At 46.8% G+C, this 16,859-nt stretch overlaps 1 protein-coding gene across 4 annotated transcripts in view; it reads right to left on the minus strand.

Annotated features, from left to right (window-relative positions):
- Ust (uronyl 2-sulfotransferase) overlaps positions 1-16,859 on the minus strand; it is a 276,799-nt gene that overhangs the window by 90,093 nt on the left and 169,847 nt on the right. For all 4 annotated transcript variants that reach the window (XM_074072414.1, XM_020179625.2, XM_074072417.1 and 1 more), the window contains exon 5: positions 10,523-10,676. In XM_074072414.1, the coding sequence (XP_073928515.1) occupies positions 10,523-10,676 (154 nt within the window). The remainder of the gene's footprint in view (positions 1-10,522; positions 10,677-16,859) is intronic.

Consider the following 16,859-nt stretch of genomic DNA (forward strand, 5'->3'; position numbering starts at 1 on the left):
TGGTATACAAAACAAACTTCCTGTTAAGTTCCCACCAAATCCCTTTGCTGGTATCACTTCTACTTTATCTGTGACATTCACCTATCAATCAGAAAAAGGAACAAAAGTAGTTAAATCATGCTTTGCAAATCTCATTGGTTATGAACCAGGGCCATCACAATTTCCAGTCTTGATTACTTATTCTGTGATTTCCCAGGCATTTATTATTTGCACTGAAAGGCAAGTTTGATTTTCAAATTGCATTTCAGGAGATTGGGCACCTGTAATACCTGTTTCTCCTGATGATGGTCACGGAGCTCAAAGGCATGTGGCATGCCCTGGGTTTCCATCCTTCCACTGCCACCTGGCCACCTGCTTTAATAATATACTCATGCTAACATCTACCCTGTGCCCTATGCTTGGTTATATACGGTGACAAATGGTCTGCTCCCTGTAGTAAAAAGCACTTAGTCTTGTCCTTCAATTTCCAGCCATTAGAGGGCAAGGCTGTCATAGCTAACACACTCTGAGACTTGTTTTCAGAGAGTGTGAGTGAAACGAGTATTTTTCCAATTACACACTATCTAATTCAATTTACATTTATTAGAAAAACTGCCAGCTATTTCATGTTAATATTGATATTTTCATAAGTACTTACAATTAGAATTCAAGCTGAGATTCCAATAAATCTCCTAGATGTTTTACACTTATTTTGCCTGCCTTCAGACTTTGCAAAATATTTTTAAGAACACATTTGGAGGTCATTTGGTCTTTGGGGGAATTTATACTGTGGATGTAAAACAGTTAGTCAGAGGGAAAATTATTACAAATGGCAAAGCAGATTGGGAACAACTATAGTGGTGTGCCAATGTCTGCAACTCAAGTGTAGGGGGTGAAATACAAAATTTTCACCCAGCTAAATGGAGTCATTCATTGTTCACTTTACAAAACGTCACCCCGTTGGCTCTTCCCATAGCACACTCCCTGGCTGCAAGTGAGTAACAGACCCTGGCTGCACTGAGAGTTCTGTTAACCTGTTCCTTTTTATTTAGCTTTTATATATGTTCAGATGAATTGGCCTGCATATAGACTGTCATATGTCCCCTTGAAGAGATGGCAATGGATTCCAAATGCCCTGTCAACCTAAACAAAAGGATGTCCACATGCTAAAATACTTCATTCATCAAAGTGCTCACTCTGTTTTATTGAACAGATTGCTAAAGTGAGATTTTTTTTTTTTTTTTTTAGGAGGGACTGATGTTTGCGCTTGCAAAGCAAGCACTCTACTGTTTGAGCCACACCTCCAGTCCATTTTGCTCTGATTATTTTGGAGATGGAATCTTGAAAGCTATTTGCCCAGGGTGGCCTTTAACCATGATCCTCCCATGTCAGATTCCCAAGTAGCTAGGATTGTAGGTGTGAGCCACGGGCACCTGGCTTAAGTGAAACCTTAAATGCACAATATAGCATACTTTTTGGCTTCTAGGTAATAAATATTAGCCACTTTAATCTTAGTAGAATGCCTGACTGAAGGCACAGTGTTGCAATACACCCTTGAACTCACCCTTTTCTTTCCTTCCCTTCCCTTTCTCCTTTTTTCTTTTTCTTTTTTTGAGATAGGGTCTTACTAACTTTGCCCAGGCTGGCCTAAAACTAACAATCCTCCTGCCTCTGCCTCCTGACTCAAAGGTTTTTCATGCTATTTATTTGTATGTGCTGATGAAAATCCTAGCCTGTGGAACGCTCTCTAAGATGAAGGAAGAAACAGCTTTCTCCAAATGGGCAGAGGATAGGCGGCAGCTTCTCTGAGGCTTGGTGGGGGGCTTCTCTCAGTAGAGACAGCTCCTGTTAATTCAGCCTAGACTGGATGTAGAGGACCTGAGTTAATTTCCTAGTACTTCTCAGCCTCAGCCTCACATGGCCATCACTTCTGGAGCTTTAAAAAAATATCCCAAAGCTCAGGCCACACCCAGATCAAATGATCCCAGAGTGGGACCCAGGCACCGGTGATTTTTAACTCTCCCCAGCAATCCCCCAACCCCAGGCGACTCCCACAGGGGCCATCTGTCCCAACTGGGCACTGTGCCGAGAGCCCAGTGGCCTCCCGCCCCTGGGAGCTGCAGCCCCTGACTCACAGTGAGGGCAGGACAGAAGCAGCCTGGCTGCCAGGTGGCCGGTGGGGTGCACCTGGCTGAGCTCTGCTGCCCTTGTGGCTGGCTGATGGTCCTGATGGGACCTTCCACGGAGAAAGCAGGTCAGGCCAGCCTGCGCTGGTGGCCATCAGAGCAGTGAGCTTTTCCCTAGGGGACATGCGGACAAAGCCTCACCCGCCCCCAGCTCCTCACCTCCCTGAACCTCCACAAACCCAGGAGCTAGCCTGCAGTGTGCATTTCCGAGTGTCCCTTCCTCTGAAGCCGTTCCTCCTCCAGTCCTGAACCTTACCCCTGCTCTTCTGCATGTGTCCCTGTAGACATCCCACCTCTTCACCTCATTTCTGAATGTCTGCACTCTTTTGCTAATTAACGTGTGGCAGCCAGTGACAATTCCTGCACACCTCACTGTCCATTCTGTCTCCTTACTGGTGTCTGTTGCTAACCAGGCAGCAGCAACCAGTGGTGTGTGTGACAGTGATGCCTGCGACCCTTGCTTACACATGCTTCCCCTCTGCCACCCCGCCCCATCTGGAGCTACTCAGTGTGCACTGCTGATGGTGTTAAATGCTGGCTCCATGGTTAATCTCCCACATCTACTTGGAGCCTTTCTTTACTCTGTATGTTGAAGCCAAACAGATATTTTTCCCTTCAAATACAAAAATTTCAGGATCTCATGTAAGTATGCCTTGCTTGCTTTAATCCTTGACTGACTCCCCAGAGTCTTATTTATTTATTTATTTTTGGCAGTACTGGAATTGAACCTAGGTCCTCAAGCAAACTGGGAGGTGCTTTACCACTTGATACATACCTCCCGCCCCTGCCTGCTCATTGTTTTTTTTTTTTTTTTTTAAATTGCTGTTTGTTTTGTTTTGGGTTTTTTGGTGGCATATGGTCCTCAGGATTTTTGATCAGGGCCTGAGAAGCTCTATGGGCCCCAACCCCTGCCTGCCCACGTTACTGGACTAGTTCTTTCTCCAAGTTCACTGTGCTCTCTCCTGCCACAGGACCTTTGCATGTGTTCTTCCCTATACCTGGATGTACTTTCTTCTCTTTCCCTACAGTTCAACCATTATTTCTCTGATCTCTAGAACTGCCAACTGTCCTGTTCCATGTCTGAAAGTGCCATGAACTGTAGGATGTGATGTAGTTGCTATTTAACATGCATATGTGTGTGGTTTGAGGTCTGGTAGGACTGTAAGTTGCATGAGCACAGAGACAGGTCTATGTTTGCTCAACATTTCACCTCCAGCTCTCTGCTATGTGAATACCACACAGGAAAGGCTAAGCCACTATTTATTGAATGAATGAAGTCTGAATGGATGGATGGAAACATAGTGCAGAAGGAATGCATAGCAAAACATAAAATTTGCCACTTGGTTTTGCAGACCAGGGACAGGGAAGCCATGGCTTTGTGCCACTGCAAGGCAGATTAGCACAGTGGAAAGCAGACGTGGGCTCCCCACCTGAGTGGGACCAGCTGAGTTGAAGGATCCTGACAGCCCACATACCCCCAAAGTCCCATCAGTACCCCAAAGTTGTCCATATCTTAATCTCTCAGATTTGGAATATTTTGCCTTCCATGGCAAGTGGAGCTTGTCAGATGAGGCTCAGGATACAGACCTTGAGATGGGGAGACATACTGGGGTTCTGGATGGGTCCGATCGAATGGCAGAGGTCCTTCGAGAAGGGACCCCTTCCTATCTGGGTTAGAGAGATGAGATGGAAGGAGATGGAGAGGTCAGAAGCATGAGCGGGACTCTGCTGGTGGCTTTGAGACAAGAAGGGGACTGCAGTCTCAGATCTGTATATAAGTCTCAGCTGGGACAGTAGGAAACAGGATTTTGGTCCAGTAGCTGCAGACCGTGGGTTCCGTCAGCCACCAAGTGAGGGAAGAAATGGAGTTTCTCCTGGAGCCTCCAGAAAGGAACAGTCCTGCCAGCACCTCGATTCTAACCCAGCAAGACCGGTCGGATGTCTGACCTCAGACTGTACCACAATACACGTCTCTTGGCTAAACCACTGTGTGTGGTCACAGGTCATGGTCACAGCAGCGAAGGGACTTGACACCAGCACTTTCCACACAGCTGGCTACATCCTGCCCCATCCTTCACCCTGGACCACAGCAGGGAAGAGGCTGTCTCAGCACAGCCAAGCATGCCCTCAGAGGTGCTGGGCCAGGTAACCAACTAGACAAATCCGAGTCACCTTAAGACTTGAGTGTGAGCTACAGAGAGACACAGGGCACAGCTGGTCAGCAAGTGGCTGACCCCCGGGTGGCCAGGGGCACCACCATAACCGGATCACCAGAACTGGCTACACATCTAAACAACTTCTATTTTCCCACCACAGGTCTGGCTGTGCTGCAGCAGAGGCTTAGAATGGTTTCCTGGCTCTGCCTGGCACTTCCTGGTCTTTGCTGGCAGTTGTGGTCCTTTTGTCCTTACAACCATATATATCCTTATACTGACTCATATCCCTCCTGGCTTCTGTTCATTCCCTAAGGTAGCCTGAGTGACTGTGTAGCCTGATACAACTTCCCTTACTCATGGTTTGATCTTTGCCCCCACTTAGCCTTCCTGAGAACCGCCCCCAAACTGATGTATAAGCGGGAGCAGAGGGTGGGCTCCACTCTGCACAGGGGATGTGGAGTAGATGAACGCCCTAATATGACATGATGGGCTTGGTGGCAGCAGGAGGCAGCTGGTAGTGTTCTGTTCTTTTCCACAAGCCTTGAAGCTTGCTGCTCTCCCCTTTGCTTCTTCTTTTCTGTACACCCACTTAGTGCTTCTCTGCTCTCCTCTTCCTCTCCCCCACCTCGCCATCTTCCTCTCTGTCTGAAGTCCCCAGGGATACCGCATGTCTTGCTAACTCCTAGAAGCAGCCACGTTTGGTCCTAAAAGCACCTGTAACAGGCAGACTTCAAAGATGTAGAGGCTCCTTTGTCACCCACATGCCTGTGGATGCTCCCATCCTGCAGCACAGCACCTGGGCTACAGGGAACCTTCCCCTCCACCACTCCTGGAAGGGGAGGGCGTGCTGCTTATATTTCTTTACCACCCAGTGCCTACATGGAGCTCCAAGCAAATAAACAAGGGACAGACGTCTGCCAGCAGGCTGGGATCAAAAAGCATCTCCAGCTGTTGGGAACACAAAGAGAAGCAGTTTGCTTAGAAATGTGTTCCCTGGTGACAGGGTCTTGTGAGGCCATCTGAGGCCTCAGCAGGAACAGTGCTGATGGCTCAGGGCACAGCCCCTTGTGCCCTGAGCCCCTTGCAAACTGCAGCTCCTGCAGGCTCCCCAAAGGCAAAAACTTTATGAAAGGTTCCTTTGAAGAGAGTGCTACCAACCTCCTTCTCAACTGCCACCAATGAGCAAAGGGACCATTTTTAGGTCACAGGGAGCCACTAACAGAGCTGGGGGATGAAAGGTCAGTATTGAAATGTGTTTGGGAGGTTTGTAGAGTGTTCAACAGATTCTCCCAACTACCCCGTAACACAGGCAAGGAGGGTGACATGGTTCCATTGTACAGAAGCTAAATCACTGCCCAGTCACCAGCTAGGACTGTTGACAAGGAACCAGAAGCACACTGAGTCCCTGGTCCTTAAGTAAAAGAAATAGAGTTCCAGCCTATAGGTAGAAGCCAAGAAATCAAGCACCTTCTTTCTTATCTCCGAAGATTCTGGAAACACAGATATTTGCTGAAACACTTAAAAAGCAGGCAATCCAAATCCCTTACTGGTTTTCTTTCTTTAGGAAAAATGATGGTTCATCCACAGGACAGCCTCAGCTGGTGAAGACAGAGTGGAAATTTCCACCCACCCGCATTTCACATGCAGACTTCCAGAGCTAAAGGACACCGCAAGTGCAAAGCGTTCAAGCAGACTGAGCTCTCTGAAACCTTTGCTGACTCTGGCCAGTGCTCAGACTTCTCCAGAATCCAGTGGGCCTGCCGTGATTCACTGAATTCTTTATGAATTAAGAAGCTGTAAATTACGCATCTTTTCTCTGAAACATGCATTACTTTCCACACTTTTCAGCCAAGCAGAATGAATAGCAACACAGAGCCAGTGTTCTCCCTGGGAAAATGCTGTCGTGTCTCCCTGCTCTTCATGTGGAGGGTGGCCTAGGGAGGTGGCAGTACCAGCTGGGGAAACAGTGCAACTTGACAGTTTGTGGAGTTTGAACGCACAAAGTGGTATCTTTGCAAAATCTCTCCAAGTTCCAGTTTCTGAGGCAGGTTTTAGGCAAACAGCAAACACAAATCACATGTGTGCAACTCTGCTTGAGAAATTGTTTCCATGGACACTCGGAGGCTGGAGAGGGAGGGAAATCCCAGTACTCACCTCTCCTTTGGAGCCATTCATTCTTTCACCATGGAAGTTCTGTGGGCCAGGAATTCCCAGTTCTGAAGGTGAAGCAGCCTGCACTTCAGCTGGACAAGAGACTCATGTGCTGGGCCACATCCAAGTGTACGTGGGCTCGAATGACCACTCAGACCCAAAAAGGAGGTGGTCACCTCCCTCTGTGTAGCTGACACCCCTGCTGGCTCCAGACACAGTGAAATGAGCCTGCGACCTCTCCCTTTCCCCAGGATCACTGCTGTCTGTGTTTCCTCTCATTTATTTAAAAGTTATTCTCGGTAAATATCAGTGAAGAATGGTTTGGAAAGAAACAGCAAGGTTTGAGAAAACCTAGCTGCTTTCAGAAACTATGAAAAACAGCTAGAAGATGCTTGACTATTTGGAAACAAAGGGTTTCAACAGCAATGTCTTTGTAAAGAGGTACAGATGAGGTTACAGAAAGTGATTCTGCTCAAAAAGTAGAGAACTTGGCCCAGACCTCTTCCCCCTTCCCTTTCAGGAAGTGACGTCCAAGTGGGCATCAGCACAGTGTGGCACTAGGAGGCCAGGATTCTGCTGTCACAGGGTCCAACCTGCCCTGCCCCTGGCTAGTCCTTCAGCTGTAAGGGAGGCATCCTCCTCACCTCCAGGGCCCTGCAAAGCCCGGATCCTCTTACACTGTCCATCTGTCTCCAAACAACCCCCCACTGCACCAGGGGATTCCATCCCCTCCCTCCTCAGCTGTATGCTAAGTAGTTCTGCCAGGCTCCAGGCCAAGCACAGACTTTGATTTTTGGCAGCTGGATAAAGCAAGAGGCTTTGGGGTACTGAGATCTGGAATGACGCCCCGATTCAGGCCAGCCCTGCACATGTGTGCATGTGGAGTGCAGAGAGGGGCCTGGTGCACAGCCTTGAGGTGGTGCCCTGAACAGGCAAGCCGGGTGGGCACCCTGTCAGCCCTCGCCCCAATAGTGTCTCCTCACAGCTGCCTGTGCCCTGTGGAGACCCAGACAACACCCTCTATTGAGTCACACAACGAATCCCTCAGGCTGCCAAAATGAGGACGGGCTCTGACAGGGACAATTTTATTTCATGGGACCAAGGAGACAGAATAAAAAGTATCAGCTATAGAAAAACAAAGGCAATAAGCCATCTTCCAAATAAACAAACCATCCTTTGAGCAAGAAAACAGTCATCTAACTGGATCAAGTCAGAATGGGATCACGAAGGACCTGAGTCAGGCCTACTCAGGCCTTCCTCTCCTCAGCCTGGGCCCCCAGTTTTTCTTTTGCTATGGTGGGGAACCCAGTGCTTCCCTGCTGGGGCCTGGCCAAGAAGTGATGTGGTGAGTTCATCTGACAGACATATCCAGAGCACAGTGTTCATACTTGAAAAAGGGGCTTCTTGTCTTAAGGGTAGAATTTCAGCAAGGAAATTTCCCAAGAATCTCAAGTCACATCATCAAGTCAGTTGCCAGGAATGACCTACAGGACTCCCGCCACCTCTTATGTCACTATGTAAAGAACAGAATTCCTGAGAGTCACTTCCCTGTCTTTGCTTTCTCAGCATTTTCTGCTATCAGTTGGTTTTAACTTTCCTAGTATTAGGGTTGAGTTAAAACTTTGAATATTATTTCGATTAACTGGAATGTACTCTATGTTTTTAAAAGAACATATAAATATATTAATAAAGATCTGATGCAGACACTAAAGATAATTTGAGAAGACATTCCTCCCATAAAGCAGTTCTGAGCTCTGAATACACACTTCTTATTAGTAGAAAATCATAGGCACATTCATAGCATGTAATTTAAAGAAAAAGATTAGGGCTTTTGGTATCAAAAGCATATAATGAGATATATTGGGAAAGAGACTCAAACCTAAACATGAAATTTGTTTGTGGTTCATATACACATAGGTCACTTTATACAATGTTTTTAGTGGGCCTGCATTTTGACTCAGCCCTGTCACCTGAAGTCAGGTGGTTTCATCTTAGGGCTCAGTTTCTAACCTAGGTGCATTCTGGATTTTCAGATGGGGGATGCTCACCCTGTACTGAATGAGGAATGGAGAGATATTGGGTCTGGTTTTGGTCAATTATTACCTGGGTGTCCAGCTCTGGATGGGACACTTAACTTCTCTGTATCTTGGTTTGGTTGGCTGTAATCACAGATCTTAAGACATGAAAGGGACACTGAAGTGACACCAAAAATGCTCCCAGCCCCAAGCCCCATATTCTCATTCCATTTTTAGAATTAAATGAGGGGCTGTATGCAGTGACTCACACCTATAATCTCAGCTACTTGGGAGGCAGAGAGAGGCAGGATGGTGGTTCCAGGACAGCCTGGCAAAAAAGTTCCACAGACCCCATCTCAACCAATGGTTAGTTGCAGTGGTACACATGTGTCACCCCAGCTAGGTAGAGAAGCTTACAGAGGAGGATCATGGTCCAAGAAGGTCCAGGCATAAAGGGAGACCCTATCTCAAAAATAACCAAAGCTAAAAAAGCTGGAAGAGTGGCTCAAGTGGTAGAATGCCTGCCTTGCAAGTGCAAGGCCCTGAGTTCAAACACCAGAACTAAAAGAAAAGAATTTAATGAGGGATTCAATGAAGGCCCAGGGGTTTAGGCATTGTGACTTCTCTTTGATCACAGGCTGACATTGAGGACAACAGCAGTGGGCTCAGGTGCTGGGTTGTCCTGCAGCAGTGGGGGACAAATTTATGTTGATCCCTCAATATTTTCTTCTGGTCCTGCTGGTGCCCGACAGCCCAGGAGAGTCTAGAGAATCCAACAGGCTCTCTGGGACAAAGGCCAGGACTTCTGTTTCCTAAACACAGAGCTCTCTGCTACTCAGTAAGTTTTGTCAACACAGGTCACAAATTGATGAGAAATGGACCTTTAATTCTGGTGCTAGAAGAAAGGTACATGACTCCGCCTTCCATTTGTGTTAGTAATTTCTGGGTTTTTGTTAACAATTACTGGCATCAAGACTAAAACACTCCATGAAGATGAGGGTTCCCAAACCAGGTTCACAAGGGCAAACAATTATTGCTGTGATGGAAGGAGCTCCAGACTCGAAGTCAGAGGCCTGGGAAACAATCAGTGCTGGTGGTGCCCCTTATGGGGCTTCCCAAGCGTGGAATTTCAGGCCCCAGGCTCCAGGCATGGTATTCTGGACTCCCAGGTACTCCACATAGGAAGAGTGATTTTGGCAAGTCCTAGGTCCTTTTGGAATCTCAAGATCCTCATCTGAAAACCTGTTCCATTATGGCGTTGTCATAGGAACTGAATAAGATGGGCGGTGAGAAAACCTTGCAACCCTCTGACAGAGAGTCCCCAAACACATCTGTTCTTTTCTCTCTCTCTCTTTTTTTTTTTTGTAGTACTGGGGATTGAACCCAGGGCCTCAGACATGCCAGGCGAGCACTCTACCACTTGAGCCAAACCCCAACCCTTTTATGTTCATTTTTTATTTTATTTATTTATTTATTTGTCAGAACTGGGGTTTGAACTCAGGGTCTCACACTTGCTAGGCAGGCGCTCTACCACTTGAGCCATACCTCCAGCCCTTTTTTCATTAGTCATTTTTTGAGATAGGGTCTCACTTTATGACTGGACCACAATCCTATTTGTGCTTCCTGTATAGCTAGGAATGAGAGGCAGGTACCACTATACCCAGCCATTGATGGAGATGAGGGTCTCATGAACTTTTTGCCCAGGCTGGCCTCCAACTGTTCATCTTCCTCCCTCAACCTTCTGACTGCTGGAATTATGGGCATGCACCGCCATACCTGACTCAACATATCTGTTCTTAACCAGGATAGTGCTGGTCAGAACACCCAAGGGCTGATTAGTTTTTCTCTGGGACCTAAAACTTGGCATCAAAGACAAGCTGAAGAAAGCAAATTAGAAAATCACTCGAGAAAGTGCTCTGAGTCATCTGGAACAAGTTTGCACCTGCAAAAGCTTCCATGGAGTGGCTGCTGGTTGGCCTGGATTTGCCACCGCAGAGCTATGCAGAGCTCATCTCTGGCATGCAACAGGACTTACCAGATAGCGTTCCTCCTGCCTCATGCTGGGGGTGCGGACCATGTGATTCTGTTCCCCTCTCCAGTCTCCAAAGCGACGGAAAAAATAGTTAGATAAGAACCGGCTGACGGGGTCTCTGATGATGTTGATGTAGACAGGCTGCTCTCCTCCGAACCTAACACACACGCAAACAGGGAGCGCGTTACAACCCATTGCTCTAGAGAAAACTGAGGCCTCCCTGGATGAGGTTTTCCCTCTAGGTCAACTTCTAATCCAAGCACTACCCGTCTCCTAAGGGGCCCACGAGCACAGGAACAAGCAAACAGTGCCTCCTCATAGACATTTCGTCACCACGCAGGAAGCAGAAAGGATGACACTTGACCGAGGGACGATGGAGGTGCTGTGAGGGCAGTTTCCTAGCAAAGCCTTACTTATATGAGCCAGGCTATTTGTCAGCCTCAGGGCACAGACTTTTCTGGGTTTCTCACTAAGCCTAGGTTTGCTGATGACAGGGCCACACTGTGCTGGACTTTGGCTGACATAGAATTCACTGGAAGGTAGGTGGCCCTCAGTGAATGTTTCAACTGAGGTCACTTCGGGCTGCTTTGGTGGGTGACCCAGTACTTCTGCCCTGTAGTTGACAGTCCCAGGGAAGATGCTCTGTGGTGAGTGGCTTTGGTAAAGTCAACCTTCACTCAACACTTTATATGGCTGACTCAGGGACATCCCCCAACATCCTCCTGGAGTCCCCACCTACACCTGGGAAACCAACGCAGAGCAAAGATGGATAACTCGTGGCTGAGCCAGAAGATAAACCCAGGTGCTCTGACTCCAGTATCTGAGCTCTTAACTACAGAAGGAACATTCCAGAGTGGAGAAAAGTAACGATGTGAGGGAATGAAATAAATCACCGCAGCTGCCTGTCCTTCAGGGGTGGAAAGTGGATGTAGGAAAAAGTAAACATCTAGCTGTCCCATTTTCATTTCTTCCACAAAGGTATCAGACGACTGCATGAGGGCAGCTGGGGAACAGGGCATTTTCAATGCTTGAAACCCCTGAGGTTTTGGGCAGAGGTCACCATCATGACCTCCCAAGGGACCCTATCTCTATGCCTATCTGATGAGGATGTCCTGATGTTTCATCAGGGGACAGAAAGAGCTCAGAGAAAACAGGTGGAAAAGACCCAGCTCCTGTCTCTCTCTAGCTGGCAGATTGTTCACTTGTTGTCAAAACCCAACCTTGAATCACAGTCACCTCTTCAGCACATAACTCCAGGGTACTGTAACGTCTCTCCTTCCTCTGTGCCCTGAGCCCTTTCTCCATACTGTGCTGACAAGTCTAATTCTCTCATTAGACTGTGTGTCTCCTGCAGCCAGGAGCTCTGTCCTTTAGCACAGTGGGTGTGGCACACAGTAGGTTCTCAACAAATGACGGAGGGAACAAAAGCCTGGGTGTGCATTTTGTAGTGTCATGCTTCTGCAGGTAACAGGGGCAGTGCTGGCAGAGCAAAGAAGATGTAACAAGATGCCAGTGCTTTTCTGTATATTAAGTCCTATAATGTTGTGCCCAGTTTACTTCCATTTTTGAAGACAATCTTCAAAGAAGACTTTAAAGGAATGACTCTGACAGTGGAACTGTGGGCACCAGGACACAAGCATGATATTCTGGACTCCCCTGTGCTATCATCTAGGAAGACACCTAAGTCATGAGTAAGGTCAGCCTTGCTGATATGAATGTGGTCAGTTCCCAGGTGTATCCATGGTGATACTCAGGCTACTAGATGAACAACTTACTATAGTCCCAGGAGTTAGCAGTGCCAACCACCAGCTAACTGCCATATACATCCTGGATTTATCATCTTCTTTTAATTGAATTGGGTTTCATATCTATGATAAACAGAAAGTAGAGTAATAAAGCTAAGGACTAGAAAGACAAAACATGCATACCGAATGTGAATCCAATTCTACCCTCAGAAACTGCATCCTGCTTTTACAGACCTCAGCTGTGAAGAACAACTACCAATGCTGATCAACCGACCTTTCCCTTGTGGGACTCAACACACCACTTCCCACTAGGAGACAGCTCTCAGTATGACCACTGCCATGAGGCTATAGACACGAGGGTGACACGGCTTCTTGAGCCCAGTGACATGCTCCTATTTATACACAGCAACTCAATGCAAGTGTTCCAGAGGAATTTTCCAAAGCAGAAACTTCAGGTGGCTTACAAGTTTATTTGTGAAGTATCAGATAATATAAGAAATTCACACAATAGCATCAGAAATTAATATAACAGTATCAGACAACATAAGAAATTCCCAACTATGAGAGAGAAGTGTCTAATATATAGCTCTCCCTTTCCAGAAGACAAGCCATAATGGTTTCTGGCTGCCAACTGTGATGCCATTGGTACACGATGTTTCCTCACAAACTGGCAAAATCTAGGTGGCATGTCAACTGTACCGAACAGGCCAGAATGCTGCCCATGGTACCGCCAGAGTACATTGGTGAGCAACCATCACCACCATCCAGCTTCAGAGCTTCTTCATCATCCCAAACTGCAACTCTTGTGCCCACTGAACAAGAAATCCTCTCCCTCCCTGCCTCTGGGAAGCAGCACGCTACTGGAAATCGAAGCAGATTGTCCCTGGTTCTGCAACCTATGTCAAAAGATGAAAAGTGCCACAGGCTGGAGAACCATGGCTTTGATCCTGGCCAGTGAAGGAGCAAGACACTTTGAAGTGAGAGAAAGCCATCATGAGAAAGACATAAGTGTCTGGGGACAGACTGAGGGAGAAGGGTAGATGTGGTTTGCTAATGCTTCTTTGCTGGAAGCCAATCACAGTAACTAAATCCTTTGGCAATTACTGAACCACCGCTGGGGCCAGACACAGGTGAGAGACCACTCTCCACCCCCAGACTCTGCTGCCTGGGGTAGGATCTGGAACCATAAGACACCAAGCCTCACTGCTCTGTGGCGTGTCCTGAGGAGAGAGCTGACAGCACTTACTGTGAGAAGCTGAGGCAAAGAAGGTGAAAGAAGGGGTGACCGGGCCACTGCAATTAGGGTTCCAGCTCAGAGAGGAAGATGAAGAGACAAGGCAAGAAATAAACAGCTGACAATGAACAGCAGGAAAGAAACAATAAATTAGGTGAGTTTCAGGAAAGTCTAGATTATTGTTGTCCTTAAAGGACCTCCACCATGGCTGGGCTCATGTAGCTGGAGAGATCCACTCACTGTCATGGAAAGCAGAGACCTAAGGAAGGGAGCGCATTTTCGAAGACCAGTGAAGCAATGTTTCAATAGGGTAAACTGAGGAAAAGCTCTCATCTAGAAATCAGATTCTGGGCTCTGTTTAAGTAGATGAAGACAGTGTTACATAACTGCTAATATCAATTTTTGTTTTGGTATTCTCTTCAAAGTTTGAGGTTTCTGTCACTATTATGAAAGATTTGAAGGGCACAGAACCAAGAGACCACATTGCTAATGAGATTGAAAAACAAAGTCAACATTTATAAATAAGATGTGGAAACCAAATTGAATTATGGAAATGGCAAGGTCTGATTTATTTTCTTAAATAATGCTCTGGGGGTGGCTTTGTTCACATCAGTAATTAAGACTTCACTTGAAAGGACCAGAGAAAGTTCAAAACACCTCCCCTTGGTTGTCGCAACCCCACCTGCTTCCCTGGTGATTGATTAATTTTTAATGTTTTTGTTTTTACAAGTTAGCCTTGGCATTGGGGTTATCATCTGAGATGAGGAAATAGAGTGGAAGCAGAGAAGGGAGGGTGTCATGGGTGAAAAGGAAGAATGACAAAAGAAAAGACTGAGAAGTTGTTTAGCATACTGAGAGCTCCTGCAATTCACTTGGACTATTTTGACAGCATCAGGCTCTAACCTTAAACTTCAAATCCAAAGAGGAATGAGAGGAATTCTAGATTGGAAAAAAAAATTACCCCCAACTCCCCCTAAAACCAAATAACCAGTGGGGACAGGAGGAGATGAGCTGCCTGTGTCCGTCATAAGTCTTTCCAGTATGTCCATCTAAGACACACTTGCAGGGACACAGCTGATATCGGAAAGTTGAAGTTTTCATAACTTATATCCTAAAATTACTTCAACAACAAGAAAAAGACACATGAAACTACAGCACACACATATGAAACTCCTGACTTCAACAATGCAACACAGAGCAGCATCCTAGGCCAAGGTGGTTTAGACTTAATTCGCCAGTTTTCAGGGGAAAAAATGGAAAAATTCTGGCCCAAATTTCCAGAGATCAAAAATAGTGTGTGAGAACAGTACAGTAGCAATCCCATGATCATAAACTGAAGCCTGGGGTCTCTGCTGGCTGGGCTACCACCTTGGTCCAGAAACCTTCCCTGAAGCCAGCAGAAAAACTCCCAAGACTGCTTTATAGAGTAGCACGTGGCCAAACGGCTCCCTGAAACCCTAACAGAGGTAAAAGAAGGAAGAGAGCAAGGAGCCAAGATGATGAATACATGAATAGGTCAGCTGATCAGTCACCAAGAGCTCACAGGACAGCATTTTCCCCTCACTTTGAGTGCTTAATTTCAAGTAAGAATGCCACTTTTAATGGAGAAAAAGAAGAGCCATTGGTTTTGTTATAATGCTATATCCTTCAAAAGCTCAGAATATGCACATGCTACAGAAGAGGTGGGGAGAGAGGCTAAAGTAATTCTTACAGTCTGCTCAGCAGGGAGGACTTGAAGCATGTTAACAGGGTAGGGAAGAGAAGAAAGACTGACTCTGGTTTATAAGCAACATATGGAAGGAAGATATAACAGCAGGTTTCCTTCCTCCCTCCTTCCCTTCCTTTCTTCCTTTCTTCCTCCCTCCCTTCCTCCCTCCTTTCTTTCCTTCCTCCCTCCCTCCCTTCTCTTCCACCCTTTCTCTCTCTCTTTCTGTCTTTCTTTGTTTTACCAGTACTGGGGTTTGAGCTCAGGGCCTCATGCTTGCCTAGCAAGCCTTCCAGCCAGCCATTTTTGCCTTACTTATTTTTTAGCAAGTATCTCCACCTTTTTGCTGAGGACCAGCCTCAGCCTGAGATCCTCCTACCTCTGTTTCCTGAGTAGCTGAGATTACAGTTCTTTGCCACCATGTCAGGCCCAGAGGCAAGTTTAGGAGCAGCTTTAGGTCTTAGAATATAGAACTCATTTTTAAAAGTGTGATAAAGACCTCTTAACAGGGCCCTACTTGGTTATTTTTCTCTGTCAATTGTGTATTTGGGGGATTTCTTTGCCATTTGTATCTGAGAAATTTTTCTTAAGTAAGGATCTTCCCTTGAGAAACGAAAAGCTGATTTTGAAGTCTCCAGGACCTAGGAGTGTGAACAGTGGTCTTCTCATGGATTCAAGTTTATCCCATATTCTGCTCATTTTTATAGCAGTCCTATAGTTACTGCCCCAGGCCTTTTGGAGTGGGAAGAAGAGAAGGGGGGATGGTTCTCTCACAGGCCAGCCCTACAGAGTCCTGCTTCAGACCTGTGCTGACCCTCCACTCCAGCTGTGCACACCTGCTGCTCTGCACTTGTGAATTCCTCCAGCTCCTCTGTCTGGCCTTCACTCATGATGTCCCTACCCTGGGAATGCCCATCCCCTTGCTATATCTACAGATGATTTGCCCCCACAACCTAGGAGAATGGTCTTCCCAGCCATCCTCTTCCGGGGAGGGAGCCTGTGCCTCCCACCTCCCTGGGGAAGTTCTATGACCCTTCTCCCCATGTAATCACACCTGACTGCATGTCTTCCATACTGGAAACACTCAAGGACTCTGAAGTGAAAGGAAATACTCGGGGCTCACTGCTGGTGTGGTTCTGTATTGAAGGTAAAGGATGCTCTGCCACTATAACTTGAGTTCAACCCAGCGGAGAGGAAGAAAGAACCTGTCCTGCCTGCATGACTGCTGCTGCTCTGGAAACACTGTGGGCTAGCCACAGGCAGGAGCTGAACCATGGACCCATTCTGAGGCTTCCATGGAAATGCCTCTTTAAGTGCCTCTTTGGATTTCTATGACATCCTTCCTTCTCTCAAAGGGCTTTCCTCTACATGGTCAGAGCATCCCTACAAGACAGGGGTGGGCACCAGCTGTCCCTCTTTTAAAGTGGAAAAATGGATAACCCTCCCCAACAGGCTCAATGACTTGTCCAAGGAAAGGCAAGCTCTGATACCCAGGAATCCTGACAGCCAGGTCTCCACTGCTTTCTGCAGATGTGCTGTCTTCTAAAACACATATATCAAGGTTGTCTTCCTTTCAGAGTTAAAGCAATCAAGATTATAATCATGTATGTAGTATACCAGAAGGTAGCAGCCATGATAAAATATTTCCTTTGTGCT

The sequence above is a fragment of the Castor canadensis genome, chromosome 1 (assembly GCF_047511655.1).
Source record: "Castor canadensis chromosome 1, mCasCan1.hap1v2, whole genome shotgun sequence".
NCBI lineage: Eukaryota > Metazoa > Chordata > Mammalia > Rodentia > Castoridae > Castor > Castor canadensis.